Genomic DNA, 11900 nt, shown 5'->3' on the forward strand with positions numbered 1-11900 from the left:
GTACCCACAAATTAGCCCATAGTAGGTGCTTTAGAAAACATCAACAAGGGAGCGGGAGGAGTTGCTTCAAGAGGTAGGAGGTTTGGTCTGTGCATGAGGGACACGGCGTCTGAGATGCTGCTTGGTGTCCCTGTGGATCTCCAGGTGTCCCCACTACGTTTATAGCTGAAGTCTCTGGAGGGAAGAGACCTGGCCCATTTAGGAAGCAGTGTCTGTGTGTTGTCAATACTCTAGTGGTTTGGGAATTCTTCTGCTAAGGGTGATCTGGAGGTCAAGGGTCATCCAGAATTCACTGTCCTGGGTGACTTCCTACTGGCTGCACCTAGAGTAGGCTTTGAACCCGTCCTAGAAGGTATGAAGGGTCCATGGGCCCTCTGCCTTCCCCCAGTGGTGGGGCTCTTCTGAGACAAGGTCAGGATCCAGCCCCTTCCAGACAGATCTACGCCTGATTCCTTGGGGAGGGTGAAAGGCAGAGGACACTCTCAAGTTCAGGCCCTTGCTCAGGCTGACCCACCCCATCTCCATTCCCCAGAGGCCTGCGAAGGTGGGAACAGACAGCTGAGCTCTCAGCTGTCCCAGGGAGTTAGTGAGCATGGGTTCCACACCACCCTCCAGAGAAGGGCATGAAGGGAACAGAGTCAGAGGGAGCCAGATCCAGGGACCGTTGGAGAGAAGGCCCAGGAGGAGAGGACTTCAAAGCACTCCCTGAACAGCTTATAAACAAGCTGAGCTGGTGAGGCGGCCAGCAGGGGCCTTTCTGGAGGAGCTGGAAGCACACACCGGGTTGTGTGAAGAGCAGAGGACAGGGGTCAGAGAGGGGAAGGAGTGAGCTTGGAGACCCCAGCCAGGCCCACCTCACCTCTCTCTGGCTTGGTTTCTTCTCTCATAAAATTGAGCTCACGGCCACACCTGGGGTCCCTCCAGGACTGGCGTGAGGGTCAGCATGACGATGTAGGTGAAAGTGCTGTGTGGGCGCCAAGCCCTGATCAGATGTTATTTATTATTCTGAGCTGTGTTTTGGTGGGAGACTTGGAAGGGCTAAGAGGGAGAGCCGAGGCCCCTTCTTCCCAGTGCTGTTTTGAGAGTTCTCAGAGCAGAATGGCCAGGAGTGGGGCCTGGGCAGGGGGAGGCCCACAGCTCTCAATAGGACCAGGCTGGGCGGGGGACTTCCCCTCTCCTCCCCCACCTCTGGCCTGTGCCCCCCCCCACTCACCTCCCTCCTAATGGTCTCAAGTGACTCCCAAGAAATCAGCCTCCTTTTCCTAGATACCTGTCTCATGTAATGGGGCTGTGACAGTTTTTCTAAGTCCTGCTCAGAAATGTGTCACTGTCCATTTCCCTTTATGATATCAAAGGAGGCAGCACAAACCACGTTCATCAAGGGCTGTGCTGAGGCCCGACTCGGAGCAGCTGGAACACGGGTTTATGAAATTACAGGGAATTCAAAGCCGCCGGCGTCGCCTGCTGTCTGGCTTCATTACTGAGACCAGCCTCGGAGGGAAGTTTATTCCAATAATTTAGGGGATTAGGATCTGACACCCTTCATTAGCTCTTTGACATAAGCAGAAAAGACAGATCTTGCAGAATGACCCACAGACAGGAAGGAATTGGCTCAGGGGAGGAGGCAATACCCTGCCGGAGAAGAAGAAGCAAAATCTGCAGGGTGGAGGGAGGGGTACGCCCTTCTACAGAGCAACTAGAGGTTGAGGTCTGGCCTGAGGGCACTCAGTTTCCCCATCTGTGAAAAGTTTGGGGCCTCACCCCTATCTACTGCCCCTGGGACACAGCAGCTTGGTTACTGCTCCCCAGATCCTTTGCAGTTGGCCTTGAAAAGGTACCTCTCTCTTCCCCACCCCCCTGGCAGCTTCTGGCTCTTTTCCTGGCTCCTCCTCCAATACAGTCCTTGATGTTTCACAAACTTCTTGTCCATCTTGTAGAGACTAGAGTCGGGTTGCCCTTGACAGCAGTTTGACAGCTTGGTGGGGAGGGGTGATTTCAAAGGCCCTGCAAACTAGGGTCCCTGCATTAATGGTGGGGTCACGTAGCTGTGTGACACAGGGCCAGTTGCTTACCCTATCTTTTCCTCAAATCTAAAATGAAGGTACAGTTTGTTGTGAGCATTAAATGAGACAATGCACAGTCTGGCCCACGTTATGACCCCAGGAAATATCCTACTGCTGCTCACCAGGGGTGACCTTCTCCTTCATAAAGTGGGGAGACGACAGCCAACTGGCTCTTCCTGGGCAAAGGCTTCATGGTTGTTAGCGAGGCGGCTCGGCTGCCCAGCACTGTCCTGAGACACTGTGACCACGTATGTTCTCTTGGAGCGGGGAGTGTGTCAGTCGAGGAGCAGGAATGTGATACGTCCCGGAGCTGGGGGAGCTGGAGCATAGCTGGTATGTGTCTCTGGAATGATTTGGGGAAAATTCACCGAAGTTGGAACTTGAGACGCAAACTGCCCAGGATAGAGAGATAGGGGGCTGTCTGCACGCCCCCCCACCCTGGGACCTGGTGCTGGGGTGGGAGTCGGCTTACACAGCACAGGCTGCTCAGGCCCGCCCTGGAATGGCCGTGAACTTGTTGTTTTTCCACGTCATTTGCTCTCAGATGTACTATCGGCGATGCTAACCCTGCGGCTGCAGGTCCCTCCTTGTAACAAGTGAGTATGTGTTCTTCGGAGGTGGCCAACAGGAGGAGGGGGCCCGGCTGAGAGGTGGGGGGAAGGGAAGCAAGCCTCTTCATGTAGTACAGTGAGCTTGCGTGTCCTGGAGCCAACTCCCCTCAAAGCACATGCCATTTCTGGCCCATGAAGGGGTTAAAGGCCTCCTGGAGTCAAAAACAAGCAGGTGTCCCACCGTGCCAGATACGCCGCCTAAACTGCTTCCAGCTTTTTTTTTTCCTGCAACAAGTCTGTGATCAGCCACAGGACAGAGGAGCCGGCAGCCTGCCTGTGACAGGCGTCAGGTTATCTTGCTCCCACTCGGGTGGCGCGCCCAGGACATAAATCCAGGCTCTGGCCCTGGTGCAGCTCCTCTCCCGGCACACTCCGGAGAGGGAGCTCCCTTTATCTGAGGCTCCACAGCCCAGCGGACTCCACAGACTCGGTGGAGGCAGCCTCAGCAGCCACAGCAGCACAAAGAGGCCCACTGGGGTAGGCAGGGCAGGTGTCTGCAGCCCCGAGGAGCAGAAGGCCCAGGGGGCCCCAGCCCTGGCGTCCTCTCAGGGGAGGTCTCTGGCCTCTGCAGACCTCAGCATGTGGGCCCTGCGGGGCTGCCGTTCCTGGTCCTGCTGGGGGCAGGGGGCAGCCCTGCTGTTGCTGCTGCTTGGGGTGCCCCCTCAAGGCCTGGCCCTGCCGCCCCTCCGATACTCTCATGCCGGCATCTGTCCCAACGACATGAATCCCAACCTCTGGGTGGATGCCCAGAGCACCTGCAAGCGGGAGTGTGAGACGGACCAGGTGAGTGTGAATCCGGAGGCCTGAGACAGGCCAAGCAGTCTTGTTGGTGAGGCAGAGTGGGAGCTGGGTGGTGAGAATGACTCAAAACGTGAAAGAACCTTGCCCCGCGCTACACAGACATAAACAGAGTGTGATGTCTAACTTTGAGGCCTGGAAGAAGAGATGGGCGTGATGTCTGAATTTCTCAGGGATTGGAAATCCTCAGATTCCTGATCTCAGGTCTGCTGAGGGCTGCTCTGAGCTGGCACCATGCCAGGCACATCAGAGAGACTGGCACAACCCACCTGCAGCCTGTCAACAGGTGAGAGAGAAACTCAGAACACTGCAATGAACAGCACAAGGCTCCAAGGCCAGGGAGGTCAGATCCACATCCATCTGACCACAAAGTTGATGCTTCATCCAGCCTCTGGGCCACCTCTGGGGTTTAGGACCCTGACCCTGAGATCAGTGCAGGCTGATGGGGAGGGTGGGCAGGAGTGGATCAGAATAGACTCTCTGGGTGTCTGTGAGAGGGAAGTGGACTAGGTTTCAACCTGGGAGATCCCTCATTCCTCCCAGGGCTCAGGGCAGGCCTGGCTCTACCTGGTTCTAGGACAATTCTCTCCCTGCTCCTGCATTCAAGGGTTGTTCCTATTACTTCTCCCAGGGTGAAGAGCCTGCTAGGACCTGGCACCTGTCTAGGCAGAGGTAATTCCTGACTGTCTGGCAGCTCCTGGGCTCGAGCCGGTCTGGGCATCACCAGGGTGCTCCCTCTGCCAAATGTACATGACCTGTGAGAGCAAAGACTGGTCCTGGAGAGAGTGGCCTGTCCCTCAGGGGGCCCAGGGGACAATCCCAGCCTCTCACTGTTCATGAGAAATGGGGGAGCTGAGGGAAAGGAAGATAAAGACTGGGTAGGGGTGGAAAAGCATTCCTTTCCGGCTGAGGTCAGGCTGTTGGTTGGCTACATTTGCAGGCAAGGCTGTTTCAGGGGCACAGCCTGGCCTGATAAATCAGGTGGGGCTTGGAGACAGTGAGGCTCTGGCTGATTTTATGTCTTGGGGAGAAGCTCCTCTCTGAGGCTGGGGATTTAGCCTATGGATACATTCTGAGCCCTTAAGCAAAAACCGCTCTGAAAATTGCCTCCAGGTTTTCTGTGCCCAGAAGTACCTTCCCCTTTTCCCCAAGGATCCAGTCTTTCATGGACCTTCAAGTCCTGAAGGAGATTCCCAGGCCAGAGTCTTTAAGGAACTGAGGGCTGCTCGGGCAAGGAGCAGGTTCTCCTGCTGCTCAGGCCCCCTCCTGCCCTCACCCCTAGTAGGTCCCTCTCCCTCAGAACCCAGCTCTGAGATCTGTCCATCCCTGCCCTAGAGCCTCCCTGGTGTGGCCTAGAAGCCTATGCCAAGCAAGGGCTGCAAAACAAAGTCCCCATTCTGAGCCGAGAGGGAAAAACAGTAAACAAGTCTAGTGGGCAGGCTCCACGCAGCCCTCAGCTGATGCGGCCGCATGAGGCCAGCCCTGGTGGGGAGCAGCTCACAGAGCCACGGCCAGGGCTCAGGATTAGGGGCATTGCCCACATCCTGGAGAAAATACCACGTGAAATCCTCGTTTGTGTCGGCCCCAGAGCATGTTGCTAATTTTGAGGAATTAGACTAATGCCTTTCATGGCTCCACAGAGAATCAGAAGGAATTACAGCCTGGCAAGTCCTCGATGATGGCCTGGCTGACCTTTGCCACACAAGGGGACTTTTTTTTTTGCTATTGATTTCCCCATGCAAAGTCTCACATGTTGGAACTAGCACAGCCCACAGTGGTGAGACCTGATGTCCTGGGCCTGTCTTGCCTGCCCTTCCTCTAGGCTTTGGATGAACAGGGGCCAGCATGAGAGCTGCCTGATGTGTACATGCACATTCCTTGTGTACATGCACAGCTTTGAACAGCTGTCCCAGCAGTGTCTGACTTTTCCTTCTTAGCATTTGGCCAGGGCATTTCCAATGGAGAAGACACAAAGGCAGGCTCAATTGTTCCAGGGGACACCTCACTGTGGGAATGATAAGTTGTAGACAAAAAGCTCTCATTTCTGAATCCCGTCACCTGGAGCTTGAAGTCCTTTCCCACCAGTGCCCAGCTCTGAGGGCTTGAGTGTCACCTCGCTTAATCTTCACATTCTCATTTCATCTCATGGTAGTAGGAAGACTTTTCCTCGTGTAATATGTGATCTGCCTCTTCCCACACTGTTAGCTGTGTGATCTTGGGCAAGTCACCTTACCTCTCGGTGCCTCAGTTATCATTACCTGTGAAGTGAGAATGATGGCTATACCCATTGTAATGAGCATGAGATAAGTTGATAGTTGTAAACATTTTTAGAAGGCCTGGCAAATAGTGGGTGCTACGAATACATTAGTTATTATATCAAAATGATTTTTTCCTGAGAAAAATAGGTGAGCACATATTAATTCCCTTCCCTGTAAACCATGGGGGAAGTTGGGGGAACCCTGGGCTCTCTTCCTTCTCCTCCTTGCTCAGACCTCCCCATCTGGCTCTCCCCAGGAGTGTGAGACCTATGAGAAGTGCTGCCCCAACGTGTGTGGGACCAAGAGCTGCGTGGCGGCCCGCTACATGGATGTGAAGGGGAAGAAGGGCCCCGTGGGCATGCCCAAGGAGGCCACATGCGACCATTTCATGTGTCTGCAGCAGGGCTCTGAATGTGACATCTGGGATGGCCAGCCAGTGTGCAAATGCAGAGATCGCTGCGAGAAGGAGCCCAGTTTTACCTGCGCCTCCGATGGCCTCACCTACTATAATCGCTGCTACATGGACGCTGAAGCCTGCTCCAAGGGCATCACACTGGCTGTCGTCACCTGCCGCTATCACTTCACCTGGCCCAACACCAGCCCCTCACCACCCGAGACCACTGTGCATCCTACCACTGCTCCCCCAGAGACCCCTGGGCTGGACACCACGGCCCCAGCTCTGCTTAACCACCCTGCGCATCAGTCAGTCACCGTGGGTGAGACAGTGAGCTTTCTTTGTGATGTGGTGGGCCGGCCCCGGCCCGAGATCACCTGGGAGAAACAGCTGGAGGATCGGGAGAATGTGGTTATGAGGCCCAACCATGTACGCGGCAATGTAGTGGTCACCAATATTGCCCAGCTGGTCATCTATAACGCCCAGCCCCAGGACGCTGGCATCTACACCTGCACAGCCCGCAACACTGCTGGTGTCCTGCGTGCTGACTTCCCACTGTCGGTGGTCAGTGGGGGTCAGGCTTCAGCCACCGCAGAGAGTAGCCCCAATGGCACAGCCTTCCCGACAGCTGAGTGCCTGAAGCCCCCTGACAGTGATGATTGTGGTGAGGAGCAGACCCGCTGGTACTTTGATGCCCAAGCCAACAACTGCCTGACCTTCACCTTCGGCCATTGCCACCGCAACCGCAACCACTTTGAGACCTATGAGGCCTGCATGCTGGCCTGCATGAGTGGGTCGCTGGCCGTGTGCAGCCTGCCTGCCTTGCAGGGGCCCTGCAAGGCCTATGCGCCCCGCTGGGCCTACAACAGCCAGACAGGCCAGTGCCAGTCCTTTGTCTACGGCGGCTGCGAGGGCAACGGCAACAACTTTGAGAGCCGTGAGGACTGCGAGGAGTCCTGCCCCTTCCCTCGGGGGAACCAGCGCTGCCGGGCCTGCAAGCCAAGGCAGAAGCTTGTCACCAGCTTCTGCCGGAGCGACTTTGTTATCTTGGGCCGAATCTCCGAGCTGACCGAGGAGCCTGATTCAGGCCGTGCCCTGGTGACTGTGGACGAGGTCCTAAAGGATGAGAAGATGGGCCTCAAGTTCCTGGGCCGGGAGCCGCTGGAGGTCACTCTGCTCCACATGGACTGGACCTGCCCCTGCCCCAATGTGACAGTGGGCGAGATGCCGCTCATCATCATGGGTGAGGTGGACGGTGGCATGGCCATGCTGCGGCCCGACAGCTTCGTGGGAGCCTCGAGCACCCGGCGGGCTCGGAAGCTGCGTGAGGTCATGCACAAGAAAACCTGCGACGTCCTCAAGGACTTCCCAGGCTTGCAGTGAAGCCCTCTGCCCCTCCCCAACCCTCTTTCTGATCCTCTTCTATTTACCCACTCCCGGCGCCCCTCACTCAGCAAACTGGGCAAGGTCAGATGAGACAGGCTTAGGCCAACAGGGGAATATCTGTCAGTGCATCAGAAAAGAGCCACCAGAGGATCTTAAATCGGCTTCTGTTCTTTGGGTTTGATAATGGCAGGGCATGTCTTTTTAGGTGAGGGGGACAAAAGAAGTCAACCGACATTTGCAGGTTATTCCTGATGCCCAGTCTCCTCTGACTGTGTTTTCTTCTTTGGGCTGACCACTCCCTTCCCTGGATCTCCCAGACTCCCTGCCCCTAGCCAGACTCCCAGGCAGGATTCTAGAGATGGCGGCTGGCTACATGACGGTCACAGGAATAATTGAATGAATTGGTTTGCTAAAAAGGTAGGTGGGGACAGAAAGGAGGCCCAGGAACTAACTGGATAAACTCCCCACAGCCCTCCAGAGCACGATGAACAGAGACCACCTCATGGTGAGGGTTGTGGGAAGCAGGAAGCAGGAGGCATGATCCAGCCCAGTGCAAAACTTGCCTTAAGTGGAGGCTGCCAGGCAAGTCCTTTGGGTGGTGGCCAGCCTGTGCTTTGATCATGTTGGCCTAGCCATCTCTGAGGCCACCACAGCGCAAGCAGAATATGTTTGTCGTGCTTCTTCGCCCTGGCTTTATTGATTGATTTATTGATTATTGATTTATTGATTCAGTTTTATTCAGTCCAAGTCAATGGACATTTTCTGAACACTTACGGGTGCCGGGTGCTAGGACCACAGAGAGATGTTAGCTACTGCCCAGCTCACAGCGATTGAACACAAATGTCCAGATCCCAGGGCTCTGCCAGAAGCAGATTAATGGCTGGTGCCCCCAGCTGGCAAAAGATCCCTTTAACAGGGAGTGTACTCTCAGTTGCCACTGATTTCCTCAGACATAAAGTCAATAGAAACCCCAGGATCTGTTTTGATGGGAAGAGAAAGGAAGGAAGAGGAAAAGCAGGCAGGGAAGTGGGTTGGTGCAAGAGGGAAGACCGGGAGGTAGGCTTGGGAAGGGAAAGGAATGCTGCTCGATGCTCCCATCTGGTGGTGGTCTCTGGAACTGCAGGGACCTAGAGGGAGGCTCTAGGTGTGGACTGGGAGGGCCAGTTTGAGGATGTGGCAGCTTGTTGATTTCTGTTTCTGGACTTCCACGACAAGTCCGCTACCCCACTACTAGATTTAGGATTTGAGAAAGCCACTGTCGGCTCTTCATCTACCCCTCTTCAATCCTCCTCAGCCTTCATGATGTCCATGCCCTCCAAAGCTGAAGAAGATCATTGTGGGGCGTTCTCATTTCTTCCTCAAATGTGGGGGGAAGATACCAATTAAAAGCTCATAGTATCAACAGCCCTTCCTGTGTGATTCATTTGGGTTAATGTGTAGGTGGGAGAGGGGAGTGGTGGGCAGTGTCATTTGCTTTGGTGACCTACCCTGGGGGAAGCACAGGGGGAATCTAGCCAACTGGATCCCATTTGAGTGATGGAGAGACACTGCTAACACTTGGCCCGTTTTGCAGCTCCATGACTCCTGATTGTGGTGCTCACTGCAACTCTGTGCATTAGGCACAGGAGAGCTGAGACCAGGTGACTCACCCAGGAACTTGGGTGGGAAGGCATGGGGTGGAAGCCCAGGTGTTCTGCTTTGTATCTCAGTTCAGTCCCCCACCCCCTCACAATAGCACAGTGGGTCAAGGTGGATTCCAGATCCCACTGTTGATGATGAATTTAGGGGCGTGAAGGTGGAGGAGACAGGAGTGGGCAGGGGGACCTTTCTGTCTGGCTGCAACTCCCTTGGGGTGGGGGTGGTCTCTGGGTAAGGCCTGATCCCAAAGCCTTGGGTACTCAGAGCATGTGATCAGGTTTCCAGGCTGCAGCAGCAGCACCTTTAGTCTCAGGGGTTCCTGGCTGCTCCCCTTCCTAGAGATGTGTTCAGGAGTCTGCAGCCAGGGCATGACCCCAGCTTGTCTGTCCCCTAGGCTGGAAGCCAGATAAGCACGAGGGACACCTGATCCCTATGCATTTCTCTGGTCTTTCCGGGCCACAGCCCAAAGGAAGAATTCGGGATCAGTTCAGCCCAGTCAGGCCAATCCCTCTTTAGAGATAATTCCCTGCAATAAGGAGGGGTTGGGATCAAGAAGACAAGCTGCTCCCTGAGAGAGAAGAAAGACCAGAGGAATGGGAGCTTTTCAAGTTACCACCGAGAAAATGCTGAGCACAGAACTTAACCAAGAAGGTGTGAGCACAGGCTCAGGACCCACCCATTCAGGTCTTGAAACCTGGGAGTGAGGACTTGGCTCCTCATCCTCCCTTAGAGTGGGGACATACTATTTACCTGCTTCTAGGTCGAGGTGCCCTACTAAAAGCACATCGTCTTAGAACCTGAGGGGGCAAGTGCCTACATGCCAGCATCTGTCACCTCCCCACTTCCCTCCACTTGCATAGATGGGGGGCTGAGCCCTGTGATTATGTGATGGAGGTGTGAGATTCAGGGGTCCAATCTCAGGCTTCCTCTCACAGGCTTGCTGCTGACACATAGCCACAAACTTAGGGTCCCTGTCACACTCCAGCCCCATCTTGGCAGGGTGGGAAGGCCCAGCCTGTGGAGTCAGACCCACCTAAGGCTGAATCTGGGCTCTGACACTTAGCTGCCATCTCTCTGCGCCTCAGTTTCCTCATCTTTAGGACCGAGCACTTCATGGAGACTTGGGGAGTTTGACCCTATTACGTGTCAAACTGAAAAGCCTAGAAAACAGAACCTGGCACAGATGGCTGCCCCTGGCCCCCTCCATGCCCTCAGCAGCTCCCTGGCTGAGAGCAGGCCCCCAGGACCTAAAGCCCTCCCCTCGCTCTTCCATGCAGATCTCGGGTTTTGCAGGCTCAGAGACCACGTAGTTTCAAATATCGTATTCTGCTGCTCAGAACTGACTACTCCACATAGGCTGATTTGGGATTTGTAAAACACAGGTACTTGGGGAAACAGTGCTATAGAATTAATTATCCTTGTGGACCTACCGCATGGCATTTGTTTTCTGTCCTTGAAACCAGTCCATGTCTCTTGCTCTGTCACCCAGGCCTTACACAGGAACTGATTTCTGAAAGGTGCTCAGTGCAGGATGAACTGAAATCCCAGGGCCTGGTTGCCAGGTGACCTAGAGAGGCTGCCCCACTGGGAGATTTGGCCCCAGGACATAGGGGGATTGAGCCCTCCTTCAGGTCTGAAGTCAGAGTCATCTGCTTTCCTGTCTACACTGGACATTCATTCCTGCCCTCCTTGTATCTGTTGTCTGCCCTGCACCCTGCCACCCCCTGCAATCCTCCTCTGGTCTCTCCATTTGCCTCTTCAGAGGCTTGTTCTGGTGCTGGCTGTCTCCTGACCAGCTCTGAGGCCTCTGGGGCATGGCAGCTTGGCTTTTTTCCACCCTCTGCCTCCCCCAGCACCTCTGGTCTCCTAGGACACTCTGTTCCATTGTCTGCCCAGCTGCTCCATAGTCTGATGTCATCCCCTGGATAGTGGGGCCAGAGCACGGGGACTAGGGGCAGAACCTGATGAAGAAAGGGAGAGAATAAATACACAGCTACATAGCAACTTCCTCAGGCTGGGGAGGATGCCCTGTGTCCACCTGTCCTGCCGTAACATCAATATTGAGTGGGTGGTTACTACAGTATAGGCACTAGGTGTCATCTCTTGTCATCTCTGTCACAAATGTGGGAGACAGAATGCTATTTTGTAGGTGGGAAAACTGAGATGAGAGGGGATAAGAAACTTGCCCCTAGCCATTAAGGGTCAGAGCCAAGATCTGAACTAAAGCAGTCTGATTTCTAGGCTCTTAATGGTCATGCTACGCTTTTTCTCTCAGCATGTCACACACACACAGTTCTGGGCTGGGCAGTGTGGAATCCCGTCAGGAACTCAAATGTCTCCAAAGAGCCTGCCTCTCGTCAGCCTCATGCACACCACCCCATGCTTATGATCCTACGCGTCACATGGTATTTCTATCACACGGAGGAGCAGTCATGGCCTAGATTCCTGAGCCTACTCATCCTTCAAGACTCAGCTCCTAAAAAAAAAAAAAAAAAGACTCAGCTCCTTGGGTGCCTCCATTGTCCCCAGGCTGCACAAACACTCTTCTCCAAGCTTCCTTCTCCCTTTACACTTGCACTGATCCCTGGCCAGAGTCACTGCTTAGGACTCTGGGAGGCCTGTGGGCCCAGCTCACAGAGTTCCAGAAGGATTCATTGGATGGACAAATGGCCCTGGGACCAAGGGCCATGTGGTGCTCCGGACAACTGCAAGGCTGTGAAGGGGCTCCTCTGGGGTCTTCCCTCCTTTTTCC

At 54.7% G+C, this 11900-nt stretch overlaps 1 protein-coding gene across 5 annotated transcripts; it reads left to right on the top strand.

Moving 5' to 3' along the window:
* The first annotated feature begins 2234 nt into the window (after positions 1-2234).
* WFIKKN2 (WAP, follistatin/kazal, immunoglobulin, kunitz and netrin domain containing 2) lies at positions 2235-8917 on the top strand. 5 transcript variants are annotated; one of them, XM_081583293.1, is made up of 5 exons: positions 2319-2396; positions 2608-2659; positions 3246-3457; positions 4104-4144; positions 5987-8917. In XM_081583293.1, exon 5 carries the CDS (start codon positions 6056-6058, stop codon positions 7505-7507), a length of 1452 nt encoding a protein of 483 aa, XP_081439419.1. In that variant the 5' UTR covers positions 2319-2396; positions 2608-2659; positions 3246-3457; positions 4104-4144; positions 5987-6055; the 3' UTR covers positions 7508-8917. The 5 variants fall into 5 exon arrangements, with proteins under 5 accessions (XP_081439415.1, XP_081439419.1, XP_081439414.1 ...); XM_081583288.1 differs by lacking the exon at positions 4104-4144; XM_081583292.1 differs by lacking the exon at positions 3246-3457 and having other exon boundaries at positions 2347-2396.
* Positions 8918-11900: the final 2983 nt, after the last annotated feature.

Source organism: Giraffa tippelskirchi, chromosome 3 (genome assembly GCF_054371585.1).
Source record: "Giraffa tippelskirchi isolate mGirTip1 chromosome 3, T2T-mGirTip1v1.2.pri, whole genome shotgun sequence".
Classification (NCBI taxonomy): domain Eukaryota; kingdom Metazoa; phylum Chordata; class Mammalia; order Artiodactyla; family Giraffidae; genus Giraffa; species Giraffa tippelskirchi.